General features: G+C 40.8%; 1 protein-coding gene across 3 annotated transcripts in view; it reads left to right on the forward strand.

Annotated features, from left to right (window-relative positions):
- Positions 1-21412, forward strand: part of slc39a11 (solute carrier family 39, member 11) — a 197089-nt gene that overhangs the window by 17616 nt on the left and 158061 nt on the right. For all 3 annotated transcript variants that reach the window (XM_085465569.1, XM_085465568.1, XM_085465570.1), the window contains exons 2-3: positions 1439-1556; positions 3655-3693. In XM_085465569.1, the coding sequence (XP_085321695.1) occupies positions 1449-1556; positions 3655-3693 (147 nt within the window). In that variant the 5' untranslated portion in view covers positions 1439-1448. The remainder of the gene's footprint in view (positions 1-1438; positions 1557-3654; positions 3694-21412) is intronic.

Consider the following 21412-nt stretch of genomic DNA (forward strand, 5'->3'; position numbering starts at 1 on the left):
TAAGCTAAAAAGGATCAATAACAATCTAGCTTTACAATTTGAAATTGAGATTTAAAATGACCTTGAAGACCTTAAAGTGACCTCAATTTAAGCTCAAAGCAACATTTTTTTTATTGTTGAAATGACATATAATATTAAAATATCTCAGGTATTAAACGTTTGATTAGATGTGTGCTTAAACCTATTTGCAAGAGTTTAAATTGTGTGGTCCACTTACATCTAAAGTGGGCTATATGTGGCCCACGATGTAAAACGTGTCTTATATAAAATGGAAAATGAAGAACAATTTAAAAAAATTAAGCTTTTTTTAAAAGGATAATGTGTATTTTATAATTTAATTGTGTGTCCTTTCACATACACATGCACACACGGCTCCACCTGTGTACACCCGAATTATCTTGCTTGTCATTTTGCTGAATGTTGTCTTAACAACTTTAAAGTGAACTGCAGTGTCTTCATCTTGAATTGCTTGAACAAAAAAAGAAGAAGAAAAAAGAACAAAATAGGCAGTTTCCATAAAGGTTGCATATGCCTGTTTTTTTTTACCCTCTGTTGTTTGATATTTCCCCTTCTACTTGTTTCATTCATTTTGGAAGTAGTGCAAATACAGCAGTTAGCTGTAGAGTAATTTCTTTAGCAGTGGAGGTGAGAAAGGAGCAGGTAACAAAAAGGAGGACTGCATTTTACACTTTATATTATTTTGTTATGATAAATATATATATACATGTCTTGATGATCTGAAAGTTTAAGAGATCTCTTTTTCATCTGTGCCTTGGATGGGTCCCCAAATGTGGTGGGCCCTGACTGCACATTGGATAATGTGGTTTAAATTGTATTGGAAGGTAGAGACAGAGCAAAGTGCCTTGAGAAGATAAAACTAAATTGAATTGAATAAGTTGAATTGACCACAAGGGGCTGAACTTTTCAGGCAGATATTGGGCTTACCAAAAGTTAACAGGCTTATTATCAGACAGAGCTTATAGGCACTCATATTTAAATAAAAGTTTTACTAACAACTACTACTAACTGATTTCACTGGAATTTAAAAAGTGAATATTGTATATTAACATGAAAATCATTTGGTGTGTTGATGATTGAAACCCTAGGACGGCAGTGATAATAATCATAGTGCAGCAATAGAAAAAAGAAACCCAGGATGTTAAAATGCAAAGCAAACAGGATTTGAAACATCTTTTTGTTCCACTGTGTGCTGAAAAAACAAGGTGTGAGGCGTGAGTCAGTCACACGAGGGCTGTGCATTAGCATGTGTGTTGACTTAAGAGGAGTCTTGTTGCCTTGTAGGATTACCTGAAAGCAGCCTTTTTTGTTTTACTCTAGTTTTCAAAGTCTTTCTGCAGTCTTTCTGTCGCCTATCTTTTTGAATATAATGTCGATGTGCCACGGGCTAACTTTTAGTGTGGCCGTGTTGTTTGTTTAGGTCTGTCACTATGCTAGAAGGCTACAGCCCTGTGACCCAGGCCCTGCTGGGGACTCTGTTCACATGGGGTCTGACTGCTGCCGGAGCTGCTCTGGTGTTCATCTTCTCCAGCCGACAGGTAATGAGTGTCACTCTGAGCTCCAGGAATCGCTCTTCTAAAGAAATACTAGCAAATTATTTGGTGAGCTAGAGTTTTCCACTCATGAACTTAGTGTGACCTGGTCAATTTACAGTTGCCTACATTTGGTGACAAATTTTAGAATTTATAATTTTTATATATTTTTTTTAATCTGAAAGAACGGTGCTATCTCAAATGAATCTACTACTTTTCTCTTATTTTGAAAGTTTGGTTGCTGCAAGCCAGCTAGACAGGGCCCTTCCATGTCTCATGTTTTCTCTGTTTGCTGGCAGCTCCTACAAAAACAAAGAGTTCCTACCAGGGCCACTTGAGACTGGCTCTACAAGTGGGTAAATCACCATAGACTCCCATGTTGAAATGTCCAACTAAACAGCATTCAAAAGCAACACAACTAAAAAGCAACATTAAAAAACCCCCAAACACTACAAAAGCTAAAAAAAGCAGAAGTGTTTCTGGGGATACAATAATGTGACAGAACAGACATTTTTGTTCCTATTTTCATTGTATTTCATTTAATGTCCTTGTGTTTTATGTGATTCTGCAGCATTTTTCTATTTGTGGATATTTTCAGTCTGTTTGATCTCTCAGGGCCACCGTAACAATCTGCGTTTTTGAATACAGCTAGTTTTTAGGTTCCTTCTGTTTTTCTTTCTTGCTTCTGTTCTACATAACAGATCAAGTCGAGTGAATTCATTAGAATTCAAATTTAAAATGATAAACTAGCTGGTAGAAATAACCTTAAAAGTGACTTTTTATTTTTATACTTTCAGTACATTTCAAAGCCTGCACTTCAAATTTTTCTTTAACAAAAGGTTCTATACTTCTGTAGTTCTTAAGTTATGGACATGTGAAGTTTTGCTACTAGTCAGGCTTAACGTTTGCAGTGTTTCTGATAGGCAGCAATCACCTCAGCTAAATATGAGTCACTGCTGTCTCATCTATGCTTGTGCTGTTGGTGTCTTTTATAACATTTTCACTTAATTATCTTATTCAGTGTTGATTAGCGCTAATCAGCAGATATGTGTGTCTGTGGTTGGCATCCATGCTGGATTTTAACTCAGCACGCCACTCTCTCATCCACGTGTAGTAATTTATGGTGGAAAATTCAATAATGTTAAGAGTTTAAAATGAATGCATTGCAGCCAGGTCAATTTTTAATTTATTAGCGGCAGATATTCGCTGTTTGCTGAGCTATCAGTGCCAGCATTTATAGTGGTCGTCAAATGAAATAAAAAAGATTAAGACTAGATGGAGGAAGCAGTCTTAACCCATTAAATGAGTATCGATGTTGAATAGTTTGTCCATCAGAGAGAGGAAAAGCCACTCTGCTACTTCCCTGTTGACAGCACACATATTTGGAATCGCACAATTTCAAAAAACCAGCTGATCTAAGTAAAGTCAGGCAGAGCACAAGTGAGTAAATAAATAACCACAGGTAACACATTTTAGGAGAATCTGTTTATGTCAAAAAAAAAAAATGTTGGTGGATATATTCCAAGATCACATTTTTAAATCACCAAATATCTGCATGTGTATTGGTCTTAAAAACCCGATATCAGTCTTTTCTAACACACAGTCTCATACATGTGTGTTCTGCTTGGATATCAGCTGCATTCAATTACAGCACAGCTGGACTTTTTGTGACAAAATTATTTGTAGGTGTGGAATGGATACACACAGTTGAATAATTTATTTATGTGTTGGTGTGTTCACCATCACCCGACAGCTCACCACATAAGTTAAGTCTATGTGGACACACAGTGAGAAAATCCAGAACACTTTAGCAGCTAGTGATGTCAATATTTGTTTCTGCAACCTTTAAGTGATATGATAAACCGTAAATTTATTCAGCTAAATCGCAGAGAAATGAATCAGAAAGCATGAAAACACTGTGCAAAACCTGCACACTGTTTGATGTATTTTTACCATTTCTGACTCCGGTAACACATGCCCATTTTGCCGAGTTAAGTCGATGGTGAGGAATGCACTGAACTGCTGGCTCTTCCACTGTCAGGGTTACTACGATATCGATTTCCCTGCCTCACTCACAATCTCTCTTCTTGTCTGCCCTTTTCAGAAGCGCATCTTGGATGGAAGTTTAGGCTTTGCAGCTGGGGTGAGTAAGGTTTCATTTGAGCTGAACCACATACTCACACATACATTGCTATGAGGTGATTGGCTTTTAAACGTTCCACTGCAGCAAGGCAAGTTTCCTCCTCATAGAGAGAAACTCTGACACATCCAGCTGCCATGTCGTTTCATTAAAAATCTGAGAGAAGTGTTCCCCTGCAGGTATCACCCTACAACTGAAAATGCATCCCCTTAACAGCACTGTCACTCATTCAATTACGATGTTCAAATCCCTGCAGTACGAGCAGTTTATAGATATAGATCACATATATCAGCTGGCCTTGTTGGGATGAGTGGATCGATACTATCATTAGCAGTGTTGGTGTTGGTATCAGATTTATAATAGCATGATGAGATTGATACTTTGGTTTCAGTTTCTTCTCTTTACATTTAGTACTGAGAAAACAGACGTCACTCCTTGTATTGAGGTTTCTCACGTAATGTCATGCACACTTTGTCTAAAGCTGTCTGCCATATTGGACGTCATCTAACCAGTGGTTGCTAGGTAAATGACTGGTTGGCAGTGGTTCCTGGAGGCGGCACTCAGTCAAAGCTCTCACTCATCACATGAAATTCGAATCCCGGTGACCTCAACCTCAAGGTCAAAAGTCAGGTTTTCTGAAAATCTTGTGAATGCGATAACTTTAGAACAAGGTGATGTAGGATTTTGATACCAGAGGTGTATCTACTTGGAGGCTGACAGTTTCATTATGGCTCAGATAGCAGCTGGCCTCCGTTTGTAGACGCATTTGTTACTTCCATTCAAACTACAGCTAAATTCCTCCACCTAAAGCATTCACAAGACAATTTTTGCCAACTTGTTTGGAAATACGCATTTTCCCGCAACAGATGGTTGCTGGGGGTGGGCGGGGGGTGTCACTGACCAGTCTGTAGGCCTGTATTACTGGAGCCTTAGAAATCATCTTCTCAGCGCCTGCCATCAACCTCCAGCAACCACTCTCAACCTGTTGGGGACAGGTACAGTCCTTTTAGAGAGGCAAAGAATATCCTCTTACAGTGATAAAGCAATGTTTCTGTAACTTTTCACCATTAGTTAATGTTCATTTTCATATTATTATTGAGAACTATAACCTACAGACAACCTATATATCCAAACAACCCCAATTCCAAAAAGTTGGGATGCTGTGTGAAATAAAAAAAAAAAAAACACCCAGCACGCCCCTGCGGGCGGTTTATCCTTCAAGCTCGGGTCCTCTACCAGAGGCCTGGGAGCTTGAGGGTCCTGCGCAGTATCTTAGCTGTTCCCAGGACTGCGCTCTTCTGGACAGAGATCTCCGATGTTATTCCCGGGATCTGCTGGAGCCACTCGCCTAGCTTGGGAGTCACCGCACCTAGTGCTCCGATTACCACGGGGACCACCGTTACCTTCACCCTCCACATCCTCTCGAGCTCTTCTCTGAGCCCTTGGTATTTCTCCAGCTTCTCGTGTTCCTTCTTCCTGATATTGCTGTCATTCGGAACCGCTACATCGATCACTACGGCCGTCTTCTTCTGTTTGTCTACCACCACTATGTCCGGTTGGTTAGCCACTACCATTTTGTCCGTCTGTATCTGGAAGTCCCACAGGATCTTAGCTCGGTCATTCTCCACCACCCTTGGGGGCATCTCCCATTTTGACCTCGGGACTTCTAGGTTATACTCGGCACAGATGTTCCTGTACACTATGCCGGCCACTTGGTTATGGCGTTCCATGTATGCCTTGCCTGCTAGCATCTTGCACCCTGCTGTTATGTGCTGGATTGTCTCTGGGGCATCTTTACACAGCCTGCACCTGGGGTCTTGCCTGGTGTGATAGACCCCAGCCTCTATGGATCTTGTACTCAGAGCTTGTTCTTGTGCTGCCATGATTAGTGCCTCTGTGCTGTCTTTCAGTCCAGCTTTGTCCAGCCACTGGTAGGATTTCTGGATATCAGCCACCTCCTCTATCTGCCGGTGGTACATACCGTGCAGGGGCCTGTCCTTCCATGATGGTTCCTCGTCTCCCTCCTCTTTCTTGGGTTTCTGCTGCCTGAGGTATTCACTGAGCACTCGGTCAGTTGGGGCCATCTTCCCAATGTATTCTTGGATGTTCCTTGTCTCATCCTGGACTGTGGTGCTGACACTCACCAGTCCCCGGCCCCCTTCCTTCCGCTTAGCGTACAGCCTCAGGGTGCTGGACTTGGGGTGAAACCCTCCATGCATGGTCAGGAGCTTTCTTGTCTTTATGTCAGTGGCTTCTATCTCCTCCTTTGGCCAGCCTATTACCCCAGCAGGGTACCTGATCACGGGCAGGGCGTATGTGTTGATGGCCCGGATCTTGTTCTTACCATTCAGCTGACTCCTCAGGACTTGCCTGACCCTCTGCAGGTACTTGGTGGTTGCAGCCTTTCTAGCGGCCTCTTCATGGTTCCCATTTGCCTGCGGGATCCCCAGGTACTTGTAACTGTCCTCTATGTCTGCAATGTTGCCTTCTGGTAGTTCAATCCCCTCAGTTCTGACTACCTTCCCTCTCTTTGTTACCATCCGACTACACTTCTCCAGTCCGAACGACATTCCAATGTCATTGCTGTATAGCCTGGTAGTGTGGATCAGTGAATCGATGTCTCGTTCACTCTTGGCATACAGCTTGATGTCATCCATGTACAGGAGGTGGCTGACAACTGCTCCGTTCCGTAGTCGGTATCCGTAGCCAGTCTTGTTAATGATCTCACTGAGGGGGTTCAGGCCTATGCAGAACAGCAGTGGGGACAGAGCATCTCCTTGGTAGATCCCGCACTTGATGGTGACTTGTGCTATGGGCTTGGAGTTGGCCTCTAGTGTTGTACGCCACATCCCCATTGAGTTCCTGATGAAGGCTCTTAGGGTCCCATTGATCTTGTACAATTCTAGGCATTCCAGTATCCAGCTGTGGGGCATTGAGTCATAGGCCTTCTTGTAATCAATCCAGGCAGTGCACAGGTTGGTCAGTCTGGTCTTGCAGTCTCGGCTGATTGTTCTGTCTACCAGTAGCTGGTGTTTTGCACCTCTGGTATTCTTGCCAATTCCTTTCTGTGTCCTGCTCATGTATTGACCCATGTGCCTGTTCATCTTAGCCGATATGATGCCTGACAGGAGCTTCCATGTAGTACTGAGGCAGGTTATTGGTCGGTAGTTGGAGGGGACCGGTCCCTTCTTGGGGTCCTTGGGGATCAGGACCGTCCGACCTTCGGTTAGCCATTCCGGGTGTCTCTCGTTAACTAGCAGCTGGTTCATTTGTGCTGCCAGACGCTCGTGGAGTGCAGTCAGCTTCTTCAGCCAGTAGGCGTGAACCATGTCGGGCCCTGGTGCTGTCCAACTCTTCATACTGGAGACCCTTTCTTGGATATCTGCCACTGTGATGGTTACTGGACCCTGTTCAGGGAGGTCGCTGTGGTCTGCCCTCAGATCCACTAGCCACTGAGCATTGCCGTTATGGGTTGCATCCTTCTCCCATATGCTCTTCCAGTATTGTTCTGTCTCCAGCCTTGGTGGTGCTGTTCTCTTATTGTTCCCTTGCCACTGAGAGTACACCTTTGCTGGTTCTGTGGAGAACAGCTGGTTTATTCTCCTGCCTTCTATCTCTCTGGTGTACCTCCTCAAGCGGCTGGCGAAGGCTGTGAGTCTTTGCTTGGCAGTTTCCAAGGCCTCAGGTATGGACAGCTTGCTGTATTTCTTAGGCACCTTATTTGTCGCACCTTTCTGCAACTCTGTTAGTTGGCTAACCTCCCTCCGTGCTACTTTGATCTTGCCCTCTAGCCTCCTTCTCCATGGAGGGTACTGCCCCTTGTGGATGTTCAACTTGTAGCCAAGCATCTCACTGATCACTGCTGCCGTATTGTAGATCAGCTTGTTAGTGTCGGTAATCGTGGTTGTAGGTATTGCCCGTAGTGCTGCATTAACATCATCTAGCAGACCTTCTGAGGGTACTTCACGTAATCTTGGTAACCGGCTACGGGGGATCCAGGTTTCAAGCTTGGCCATGATCCTATTTTTCAGGTCAGTTCCTCTCGCACTCAACGATCCTTCTCCTATCGCACTTGGGGCTATGTACCCAATCTCGGGTGGGGGTGATGATATCTCCCCCCTGACCTGGCGTCCTGACTCCTCCTTGCCGTAGCATTTGTGTTGTACCTCGTCAATCTCTAGCTGTGAGAGCAGTCCCTTCTTTCGAATGTTGGAACACTGAGCTACTAGTTGTTTCGCCGTCATTGTGGATGTTGGGTATCGAAGAATCCATAGGTCCCTCATCCTATTCATGTAGCCCCTTCCGCCGGGGTTACTTGCGTAGTAGCATTCCAACAACACCCTGTTTTCGTCTCTTGCCCACCGATGCCTTCTTGTTCCAGTAGCCCACTTTTCGTCAGGGTGCCCTGGTTCCTCAACACCTGACGCGGACCTTGTTGATCCGGGCGACGTCCGAGCCGGCATGCCTTCATATTTATCTGTCTCGCTCATGTCTGCGGTAGGCTTGCTTAGCATAGGGGGTCTAGCCTTAGGACCCTTACTGGATACAGATGCCCCAGGCAGGAATCGAACTTGCGATCCTCTGTACCAAAGGCGTGTAGTTTAACCACTACGCTATCCAGCTGCTTATATGGTTTCACGCTTTTCAGCATCTTTATGATCACGGTTGCCGTTTTACAATCGGCTGCAGCTTTTCAGCTCGCAGTAACACACACTAACAACAACATCAGGACATAGTTCAGTCTACTTAAGCGGGTGAGGCGTGATAGCTCATGTCAACCAGGTGCATCCGCCTCCCTGGCAGCCACACCACAGACCACGCCCTGCCACATACCCCCATCGCCCGACTGAGGCCGGGGAGCCATTTGGCTGAGCCTACTCCCCTCTGCACTGCCACAATGTACTTTTTAAATAAAAATATTAGCTCCTTTTGAATTTGATGCCATCACCACATCTTAAAAAAATTGGATAGTCCCATTTTTGCTAATGTGTAGCTTCCCCACTTCTTTTAACTACACTCCCTAAATGTCTGGGAACTGTGGAGACGAGTTTATGGTATTTATGGTATTGTTTATGCCATAAACTGTTATTTTTAGACCAGTGATTTTCAGTCAGTTATGTAATGTCATATTAGTATGCTTTATTTAGTAACTATATTGTTCAACTGCAACTTCTCTCTAATCACTTATGTTTTGATTAGTAACTGGCTACAGTGAATAATTTTATACATTTATTTTGCAATTTAATTAAATGGCTCTATTACGCGCACCTAGTCATATTACACAGTTGTTATATATTGATGAGTGGAACTTTAAATAAATTAGAACCTCACTGTTTGTTTCCACAAATTCCTTCTTGCACAAAAAGTAATGATTATACGCTGTTACTAATGGTGTCTCTGTAGACACACCACCCATTCTTTGAAAATCACTGCAGCTCCAGCTTGTTCTTTTTAACGCTGTGCACCGATGAACTTTTTAATTAAGTGCTCCAGCTTGAAAGTGTGAGGTAAAGTGCAGGATCAGATGGATGTAAGCCAAAAGAGCTGTAGTACTGGCTGCAAAAGATCTTTTATTCTTTTTTAAAATCTAACAAAACCAAAGTTAACCAAAACTAGTAACAACGTTTCTATTTTTCTTTGATTTACATGAATGCTGTGTTTCATCTCATAGTGTTTGGTCTCTTCTTTTCTTTTAAATATCTTTGTTTGAATTGTAGTCCGTCTGCTCCTCCTCTGCAAAAGTTACCTCATTACTCCACATTAAAAATTAAAAGCACATATACCATTTCAGTAGACAAGGAGCCTTCTTTTTTTTTTTTTAGGCTTTTATTGTGAAACACGCAGGAAGATGTCATGGAAAACACAAACTGTATATAAGATTTACATTCGAATTCAGATTCATCTGCCATGACAACTGGTTACTATTTGGTGTCCTTTATTTTGCCACTATAGAGAGAGAGAGCAGCCATCCTACATGTAAAGAGTGGAAAAAAGGGAAGCGTTAATTTTCAGGGAGAGCAGTGAGATGTGAGGAATATGTAGTGGACAAACAGGCATGAGACAGATGGATGTGAGGCTGGGAGACAGATGACTTTATGATCTATTCATAAAGTCATTCTAACATTTGATCTTGTGCGCAGTAATAGTTGACTAATGCATGCAAACTAGCCACTGCGGTTACGTAACGAACAACAACTCATCTGTCATCAGTGTGGTCTGATACTATTTCACCCCAAACAAGGTGAAATGATAAATTTGAGTCAAGCATTGCAAATAGCCGACACATACTTGTGGAATCTCTGTTTCTTTCTCTTTTTGAATAAGACTGGGACCTTAATTGCAATCCCTCCAACTGGTTCAGAGCTTGTTGTTAATTACGAGCTCAGATGAGTGAGCTGATAAGATGAATGCCAAATGATGAGAGATTGTCCACGCTTCTTTGAGAAAGATAGATCCAATCTCGGCCCCCACCTCCTTTATCTTCATTTTGGTCTTAACAGCTTTTCAATTACTTCGCGGGCTTAGCTGTTGCTCTTATACATTCTAATGAAATGGCTCATAAGGAGAAAAGAGCCGAGGGCTGCTTCAAACATTTGCTGAACTTCTTTGCAATTATGGGAACTGAAATCTTTTTAAAATATGTTTTTCACAGCGTAACTTTTGGCTTATTGGTGAGATAGTGTTACAATCTATCCAGTCCTCTTATTTTTCTTTGCATAATTCACATTTTTTAATAATATAGTTTTGATAAGAAACACAATTTTATTCTGGATGTGCCACACTTAGCTTAGATTTGAGGCACTGTAGCTATCTGTTTGGTTCAAATGAATACATTAGACTTTGCAGTCAACAACTTACAGAAGAAATATAAAAGTTTTTATCCCTGTTTGTATTATAAGATGAACTGATGGAGCAAGAAAGTACTTTTTTTCCACATCTTCGGATTTTGCCACGTGTGAGGTTTAGAGCTGCATTTGGCTTTTATCAGAACAAATTAAACTCTTCAGCCATTTAGAAAAGCAAAATGAGTGGAGATGGAAGGCAGGATGGGACTCTTCTCTTATGATTTTCAAAGAAGACAAGGCTTGGATTACTTTTTGGCTGTGCAGAGAGGGAAGTAAGGTCAATCCATTTTAAAGTAGGGAAGCAGATACAGTGGGAGGGAATGTTACACAGCATTAAGTGATGGCAGTTCAGTGGAAATGAATTGTTATCTGTCTTTAAAAGTTTTCACTGACCTTTTATCAACTTAAATGGCTTGTTCAAGCTTCTACTTTGGTATTAAACATGCTACCATGGATGCTAGTAAGGCTGACTCTTGCTAGATGCTACAGTCTTCTTGAGTTCATGTTGTGTCTTTAGCACCCTGACGGTTTCCCTCTCTGTCTTGTTTCAATGTCAGTTCCTTTGCCCTCCTGTGTTTTCTTTTCTCTGTAGTATTTTCTTTTCTTGTCTCGGTGTTTAGCATTTGTCTTTTGGTTACTTCCTGTTTTACTTTGAAATGTACATTTCTCTCTTGTGTTAGTCTTACTTTCCTTGATTATGTTCATCCATCAAACCTCGAGACATTCGTTGATATGCTCCAATGATCCAGTGTTTATCCCAGCAAACATTTTGATGCTGAACACTGTTGTCTTTTCTTGACATCTGTTGGTGAGATGATGCTGGAGTTTCAGCCGTATTTGCTGGGATGCACTTGTGCCCCTTTAGATTTAGTATTTTTTTTACACTTGTCATTTTTGCCAGGAACCCATAAATGCTCCAATTGTATTATTCCGACCTGCAGTTGGGTTATCTCTATACTGCAGTGTGACTATATTGAAAATACTGTGGGAAAAACTAAACTCATCCTTTTATTTCACATTAGCTGCTGTTGTATTGGGTTCTGGCAAAACAGTGCATCTAACTAGAAGAAGTGTTTTTGCAGAGCCTTTTTTCCACTGCAGGAGACACAAACATTATTAACGGTGCAGTGTAGCACTTCGCGTTTTTGTAAAATGTAACCCCATTTTCTATTAACTGAAATGAATATTGGCCTGGAACTGAAAATTGATTCTGATTTGAGCCTCGTGATTCAAAAAGCTTTGCGTCTCTTTAAAAAAAAAATCGATTTAAAAGCTAAGCACATTTTTCTTGTCATCTTTCAAAAAGCACGCAGGAAAAATATAATTTTGTTACTGCTGTCAGATGTTAAAATCCCTCTTTTGTAATAAATTACTGAAACAGTTTGACATCCAGATGAATGTGCTGACGTTAAGCTCAGAACATTTTAATTTGCAGTGAAAGTTTTATACCCAAAAACTCAGTTCTTTCTGTCCTTTGCTGAAGAGGCCCTAATAAAACAAATGCTATGGCAGTTACACATCTTGAGGTGACTCGTGAACCCTCCATAAGCTGAGAGAGTGGAATGTATATAATTAATTGTAAATTGCTAATACTGATGCTGAATGACATGGTTAAGAATTGATGAGATGAAAGCAGCTAGTCATCACCACTGCAGTTACTCCACTCTCTAATAACACATAATCTTTGTGATATTTTTTCTTCCAATATCACAACACAAAAACACATTGTGTACTCATTTTTAAATAGAAAATACATTGCCCTGCAGAAAAGCCATGTTGAATTGTGTGCGTCTGTCTGTGTGTGAGGCTCAGTGGGTGTTTGAAGAGCATGTGTCATGCTTTTTGTGTCTCATGATTCAGATGCCACCCTGTTTCCATGCCTAACATCTGCTGTCCTAACATGCACGCACACACACTTTGTGACAGTAGACTATCACGTCATGCTGTCTCAAAACAGCATCTTTCAGCTCTCATTGTTGGTGTAAAATCATGCAACCCTTTCCACTCAACGTCCGCCCCACAAACACATACAAATATACGTGCACAAACCCAAATCGAGTACTGTGCAAAATGCAACTTACAGCATTATGCTTTTGTTTATAAGTACATCGCTAAAACCCTACATTTGTTTGAAACATATAAACTATAATGTGGGGGGGAGGCAATCTTGTTTTGATGTTAAAGCCAGCAACCCATCTATCTCTCCATTTTCTGCCACTTATCAAGGTCTGGGTCATGGGGAGAGCAGTCTTATGCAGATACTCCCAGGCCTCCCTTTCCCGAGCCACTTCCTCGAGCTCTTCCAGGGCGGCACTGAGGCATTCCCAAGCCAGCTGAGAGGCATAATCTCTCCAGCGTGTCATGGGTCGGCCCTGGGCCCTCCTGCTTGTAGGACATGTCTGAACCAACTTACTGAGCGGGTGCCCTGGAGGCATCCCGATCAGATGCCCAAACCATTTGAACCGGCTTTTCAATGTGGGGCAGTCGTGGCGCTGTTCTTAGCCCCTGCTGAACTGAGTATGTCACCCTCGCTGTAAGTTGTAGGCCAGACACCTTATGGAGGAATGTTATTTCTGTTGCTTGTATCCACAGTCATTCTTTTGGTCACTACACCGAGCTTCTGGCTGGGAGCAAAGATTGATCTGTAAATCGACAGCTTCACATCAAGGCTCAGCACGCTCTTTACCGCGACAGACTGGTACAGCATCTAGATCACTACTGACACAGCACCAGTTTGTTTAGGCATATGCCTCTCACCTTTGGATTCCTGCAATCTCCTGGATTGGGATTGGATATTGCCACTATCTTGTTTTTCAAAATTGGGACCAAGGAAAAGACCTGAACTTTGTCTTTGTGACTATAGTTTATTAAAAAGGCAAGATGTTTAGGAGCCAAGCTATGGAACATCTTGATTGCACCTGATTGTACCTTTAATCATTAGTTATTTTTAATCTCTGGCCCTTTGCTACACTGTATCTTTTGTCCTGTTTCCCTCCCTTCATCCCCAACCATTTGGGACCGATGGCTGTCCCTCCCCGAGCCTTGTTCTGCCGGAGGTTTCATCCTGTTAAAAAGTTTCCCTTTCAGAGTTTTTCCTTCCCACAATTGCTTGCTCATAGGGGGTCATGTTGGGGTTGGGGTTTTTTCTTTGTTATTGTAGGGTCTTTACCTATACCAGTATAAAGTGCCTCGAGGCGACTGCTGTTGTGATTTATTGCTATATAAATAACATTGAATTAAATTGCTGTCTGTTGGAGTTGCGCATACTGCCCTCCAGATGAAGACTCTTTGTGGGAAAACCTTGCTTATTTCAGCGAGACACTATCAAACCTCATTCTGAAACAACTGTAACATGGTAAATTGTTTAAGTTGAAACTGGCTGGTTTGTTAAGACATATCAGAAAAAAATGAACAAAATATACAGTTCCCCGTTGAACAGCTGAAGCAGGAATTTGAACTAAGTACCCCATTCGATGTTAACTGGTCTTTGCTTTTACCAAATGCTCACACAGTCTTGGTAAAAGAAGAGATGATGCAACACAGTGGTAAACCAATACCTTGTCCTGACCTCTCTGAAAAGTGTTCACAATGGGTGATGGCTGAATGGCATAACATTCACAGTAGTTATTTGAAATGTTTTCTTTGTATTATTTTCAATTAAAAATAGACTTTAAATGGTTGTTGCAAATCATTGCATCACATTTATGAGTGTTTAACACAACTGTCTTACGTTTTGGGAAGCTGGGTGGTACAAACTTTTTTCTTTTAACAAGTCCCTCTTATTTTGGTTATGGCATATGCAAAATGTTAGAAAATGCAGATACATTACATTAATGGCCTGCAATTTACACTGAGTCATCAGTTTCTCTAAGTTAATAACCGGAACAATTTAAATAATCATTTTCCTATTCAATGCCTCGCTGATATAACAGAACAGTAGGCCAGTCTAATTAGTTCATCATGGTCGAGTTTGTTCATATATTATTAATATTCATTGGATGGTGTGTAAAAAGGTCACAGCAACTATTCCAGTGGAACAAATTGCTGCCAGTGAACAAAATCTGAGTGGTATTACATTTCCCTCAAAAAGTAAAAGCTAGTGTCAACTCATCGTACACTGGATAAACAACAATTGTGTAAGACAGGATTCTTTAGGTGTTTAATGTCCCAGTGACTGGAAGATAAAAGCAGTGCACTGCCTTTTATAGACCTACAGAATGAAACAGCCCAGAAATATACCCACGGAAAAGTAATCTCCATTTTTAGGAAAAACAAGAGAAATGAGTTCCATTACTCGTGGTTCCTGTTTATTAAGTGTTTCAGAAAGTAAAATGGGCTTAAACAGGTCCCAAATGCCTTTGAAGATTGTCAAGCTGTTTCCCCTTGAATTTAGCCCAGCATTACTCTTCTTCACAAAAGCCCTGAAAAAGAGAATTTGTAATGACACCGAGTATACAGCAATTAAAACAGCAGAGTGTCATATAGCTTGTCAGTTGAGTATGGTATTTGATATTATTATTTTTCATGTTGTAGCTATAAGGCCTGTTTGCACATGAGGCACAGGATTTTTCCAGATTTTTACAACATATCAACAGCAGTTTTAAAGAGTTGTGATACAAACAAATATACATCAGGATAAAATGAATGTATCCAGTGTAAAACAGACAGTTATGTCCGTACTTTCTCTATGTGGAAAGTGGGGTGCACCAGTGGGACTTGCACTTAATTGATATATTATATTAGGTGAGGTCCATGGGATGTGTACATGTACATGATCACACTGGAGAAAAAAAGATTATGACCGTATGCAAAAATGCTGTGACCTTGTTACATTTGATGTGGTTGCTTCAAAGATGTAGACCAGTCTCTGACCACTTGTAGTGAGTTATTGTCTTTGGTGCATGAAAATGACAGTATGATGGAAGCAGTCTATCAACTAAATATTAAATATCAAAACTGGCAATTATATGCCATCTCTGTGATAATACAGTAATTAATTGTGATAAATTGGTGAAAATCACAAATCCATTGCCGTCAACATACAAAGAAATTAACATTAGCTACTTATAGACTTAGCCTAGTCAGTATCACATAGATTTGAAAATGAAATTCTTCAGCAAATAGCAACATAGTCACTGCAGGTGTGCAATTTAACTGGAAAGTGACACAAGCACTCAGCAACCCTGTTTTTATCTAAAAATATAAGCAGAATACAACCAGTTAGCAAAACAGTAGAGTCCCCTGTTGCAAAGAGATGTGTCACAGACAAGTTGTGCTCATTTGTGCAGACTGACTCTTTCTGTGCTTGTAAGTTAGCAGATCTTTGCTACTCTCTAAATGCAGTCAGTGCATATCAGGCCAAGATGCTTCGGACACAGGTGCAGGCTCTAGTTTCAAGCCCCCTGTTCAGTTTTATTGAAGCATCAAAGATGTTGCACCATATTCAAGAAGGAACAAAGGTGTGCAGCTCATTCTGATCCTTTGAGACTGAATGCTCAATAATTTTGTCAAAAAAAGAAAAGAAAAGCATGTTTTCATGACATTTGTTAAATTTTATGGCTGAATTGGTGAATGGAGCTACTCAGTTGTCATGTAGATTGTTTAGCTGGCAACTTAAGTGTGGGATTTCTTATCATATAACATTAATCTGCTACATAAATGACAATATAACAGTCAGAGTAAGTCAACTGCGAAACCAGGAACATCAGAAGATGTAGCTCAGAATTCCTAAGACACACTGATGTAGCTTTATCCTTTGTTTATGACCAGTTGATTTGCTGATAATTTGTTGGATCCACTTGGTTAATAAAATTCATTTTATATGAAAACTCGGCTGAGAACATCCAGTCTTTTTTGAGAGAGTTTGTAATAAGTTTTGAATATAACTCATTTAATAGATAATGCACATTTCCAACATGCATCACCTTACTTTCTGTGCATTATAGTACTTTATATTCATTTTTTGTCATGCATTGTCATATCAGTGTAACTATATTGTATATCAGCTGAAAAAGATCTTTGTTGGTTACTTTGACAGTTTGCACAGTTACTTGTGACTTCCAATGAAAACATTGGTGACTTTAGTCTGTCTGAGGAATTTGAATGTGGTACCTCATCCAAAGAAACTTTCTCCCTCTTCCTGCTGTCAGCAGTCACAGTCAGACTCCACCTGACTGCCCACACATTTGGATGACGCTGAGATATTTATTGATGTAATTCATGTGTGAAACACAGTTTGTTTTTTTGTTATCTACAAAGCCTCCTGATGGAGAGGGATTTGTTGCTAAAGAACATTTATGTAATTACACCAAGTGGGGTTTCTTTGCGTGTTATGATACCCAGAAGCACTGTGGGGTTTCTGGGTATCATAACACGCAAAAAGTCCTGGAGTGAAATTGTGTGTTTGCTGCGTGGAGGTTGAAAATGAGCTTGAAGTCACTTTAGGAGAGGTTTGGGCATTTGTCCATATGAGGATTAGTTGTGTTGCCATGCCGCCGCCAGATTTATGTTGTGTGTAATGTGAATTAGCACTGACATGCTGAGAGGTAGACGGCACCTCCCAGGATGCTCAACAAGCGTGGCATGTGGTTTTTGTGTTGTCTGTTACGTAGACGTGGACACACACGGGTGACAGATTTAGGAAGTACATTTTTAAATGTTTGAATGTGTTGCTGATAGCAAACATGATATATAGATAGAGAATAGATCTGATAACCGATAACTGATTTCTAAATTTAGTGAAGGACTGAAGCACCTTAAAAGTTCTTACCTAACTATGAAGGTTCTGGTATTTCCTCTGGGTGCATGTATAGAAACTAAAAAGATTATACTCTTTCAGGATGTCCTTCCAGCTTTTTACTGCAAGAGGCTCTCTCTCTCTGTCACTGCATCAAAATAATTAAATTCCCCAATGTTGGTCCCTCACATGGAGTGACTATACGGCTGTTATTTAAATGAGGCGTTAAAGTAATGAAAAAGAAGAAATATGAGAAGGCGAAAAGGGGGTTGTTGAAGTGGGTTTCAAGACCGATGTAAGATCAGGCTTACAAGGTTACTGAGTGCAAATCTGCTGTTTTAACATCCTTCAGGGCAGTGTGGTCATGGGGTCAGTAGGATTAGTTATGTGGCTAGAGACTGGTCTAGGGTTGCATCATGATATTTATAAATCCCTACGGGTTGATTTTCAGTAATGTCAAAAACATGTGGCGCTGTTAACCTGACAGAGAAAAGCTTTACGTATGGAGCTCGACAGTGACCGCCCACTTTTTTAATGGCTCCGATTCTGGAAGTGAATTTCCTATTTATTTCCACTGACATTTCAGAAAATCTTTGTATAAACAGTTTGAAGCCTTGAACCAAGCCCACTAGCTATGAGGTGAGTCATGACTATAAAAAGATTTGATTTGGAATTAAAAAATAAATAAGGGAAAGTGGAAAAAAAGACAAGACTTTGTACTTACTTTTAATAGTAAAGGAACTACTTGGGCCTGGCTGATAAAAGCAATGAAGATAATTTTTGTGTAGGATGAACAGGCGGTAGCAGCACACGTGATAATGTCAGCAGACACAGGCCAGGGCTCTTTTGAAAAGAAGGGCCAAAGAAATTTGGTTGAGGCAGAGCCACACATACACATCATCGTTATAGATTCAAAAAGTTTTAAGTGAACTCTCATAAAACTATGTAGGGTGTAGAGCAGGGCCATGTTAACAATCGAATTTTTGGCATATATACATCAAGGTCAACATAGTTAAGTATCGGTAAAAAATTGATAAAAAGAATTCCAACTTAAATTCTATGGTTCTTACAAGTGTCGAGTGTGTTGTCAAAATATTGAAAGTACTGTATAAACATGTAAAATATGTCACAATGACCTTTGACCTGTCCTTCAAATTTAATAGATTAGAATAATTTAAAAGCATAACAATTTGAAAATATGTAAAATGCTCATGAGTAAGTATAAATTGTTTTGAAAAACAAAACAAGTTTGTGATCAAAACTTTTTTCACTTGGTATTTACTAACGATTTAAATGAATGTCGAAATTACTGTTACACATGTACAATAGCTGCATAAATAAAAATAAAAAGTAACAAAATCCTGCACTTTACACTAGTTTTTACTGCACTGCAAACTACAAAAGCACATTTGGGGAAAAAACCCCAAAGAAAACATAATGAATATATAGAAAATACAGTACTATTCCCTTAAAAGCAAATACCGTCCAGAGATGTTTTATATCTAATTCATTTATTGGAGCTTACTGACAAATTTAGTGGTTTATTATAAATACCTTTGCTATTTATTTAAAATACAGTTGTATTATGCTATAATAATAATGTAATATGAACGTCTCACAGAAAAATAATTATATTTGAGCCAAAATTCACCTTTTATCTTCACTTAAGAGTAAAAAAATGACCTTTAAGCTTGAGAGACATAGTGATTTGATATATATCTGATACAAATTTATGTTGATATTGACTGATGAAAAGAATCCCATTAAGATTTTTCAGTATTTAATGCCCTAACTCTGTGCACATGCAACAGTGAACAACTTCCATACATACTTGAGGTTTCTGCAAGAGCACGTTCTATCATTTCAGAACGTTGTGTTACGTTGCGATACTTTGGATGGGTATATTAGCATTATGGATCATGTTCAGAATTTCTATGGAGAATATGAATTGTGTTTTTACTGCTGTTGAGCTCCCAGTGACAGAACATGTCGTCCAATATGGCAACAGGTTCAGAAATTATGACACAGATGAATTTACCAAAGTGAACAAAACGTGTGAGCTATTATAATAATAATAATGGATTGGATTTATATAGCGCTTTTCAAGGCACCCAAAGCGCTTTACAATGCCACTATTCATTCACTCTCGCATTCACACACTGGTGGAGGCAGCTACAGTTGTAGCCACAGCTGCCCTGGGGCAGACTGACAGAAGCGAGGCTGCCATATCGCGCCTTCGGCCCCTCTGGCCAACACCAGTAGGCGGTAGGGTAAGGTGTCTTGCCCAAGGACACAACGACCAGGACAGAGAGCCCGGGGATCGAACCAGCGACCTTCCGGTTACAGATACGCTTCCCAACCCCCTGAGCCACGGTCGCCCCCACTATTCAGTACAAGAAAGTGAAAAAGAATACAATAAACAAACAATATTGTTCAGGGTAAAATGCAAACCTGCTGCTTCCAGCTTGGCAGAAAAAAAAATTGGCAAAGTTACAGCTTTCCAAACTGTTTTAGTTACAGACAAACAGTGCAGCACAGTTGGCCAGGAGAAGAAATGAAGTAAAACATTATTTTTAGACATATTTTTTTGCAGCTTATTTCCAAGTCATTTAAACGGGAACAAAATGTTAGATTCATTTTCAAAATCAGGAGAAATTCAGCTCATGTTTTTGGACAAAATAAAGATTTCTGTAAATTTATGAGCCATTTAAAAAAAGATGAATTCATGATGATTGTTACGTCCCTCTGCAGCCCCTAATCTCCTCAATGTTTTCAGCTGGTGCTAATTGGCCACACCTAGTCAGGTGTGGATAAAAGCATACCTGAGGCAAGCTTCCAGGGAGCTCACTTGTCTTTGCCTTGGTGCCACCAGCCATTTTAGCCAACCTGGTATTCCATTCTAAGATAATACCTCTTCTCACCTATACTCTGGTATTCGTCTCCTTTTAATGTTGCGGCTTTTGAGCCGGGTCGTAACATAAGTGGGGGCTCGTCCGGGATTGTTTGGACATTTTTGTGGAGACTGAATATCTGTTTTTTGTATCGCTTTTAAGTAGGTGAGTGAAGGTGTTCACTGTGATTGAGCAGCGTCCCTTTAGTAAGTGTGTTTCAGCTGGGTGGCTGTGCTGCCCTTCCATCGAAGCACTTGTTTGTTGTTTTGCTTTCTTGTTTTAGTATATTGTGTTTGGTGGTTATCCTGGGTGGGGGTACGCTTCAGAGTTTGGTAGGAGACTATATCTCTGGTCTGCTGCCTGCTCTCGAGTTTGCGTTTAAAGTTGCCTTGAGCCCGGTACACCACTGAAGACTAGATAGGTCAAGTTTTGTTTTTAGCGTTTTAGGCTGGGAGTTGCACATAGTAAATCAGTGGCACCAAACTTGGCAAGAGGTTTGAGACCATTCATTAATTATAGTCTTGTGGCTGAGGCAGGTAGGCTGTTTTTAAGTTGGCATGGCATGTACACCGTGTGTGCATCTAATATGTCAGTGTTGATGGATACTAATGACATCCTCATGAGGTGAGTGTTTTGTGCTGTGACCTTTAGTGTTGTGGGGAATATGGCTACATTTGTTGGATCACTTGTGAGTGTTGTTGGCCAGGGGATGGCAATAACACTGTGGGGTGCTGAGCCACCCTTGATGTGATCATTGTGTGGCCATAGCTCTCCATTTTGTGATTGGTCACTAGTATGCTTGCTTACTGAACCTTGTGGATTAAAGTAACTTGTTGTGGTATAGGGCCACTTGTATGTGACCATTTGTGTGGTGGAGACAACAGATCACTTGGTTGTGATTATTTGTTGCTACTTTTGGTTTTGGGTTGTAGCAGGTCAGGTAATCATTTTGGGTTTGTGACTGTTGTGCTGCTTTGTGTTGGTCACATGCTACTTTTTATGTGTTCAGTGTGGCAACTTCAAATCCTCATGCAGGGGCATCCATGTTTAAAATGCCAACTAAAGAATTGTGAGTATTTAGTTTTGTGTTAGAGCTAGTAATAAAGTGCTCAAGTTTGTGCTTTGGCTCAAGCTTATTTTTGAGGGATCAAGGCTTCAGACAGGCTTTTAATTTGTTTAGGGGTCCTAGAGGAACCCTTTTGAGGGAGGAGGTGTTACGTCCCTCTGCAGCCCCAATGTTTTCAACTGGT

Source organism: Copadichromis virginalis, linkage group LG8, assembly GCF_057382275.1.
Source record: "Copadichromis virginalis isolate Kocher_CV1m ecotype Utaka linkage group LG8, C_Virginalis_male_GT1.1, whole genome shotgun sequence".
In the NCBI taxonomy this organism is placed as follows: Eukaryota; Metazoa; Chordata; class Actinopteri; order Cichliformes; family Cichlidae; genus Copadichromis; species Copadichromis virginalis.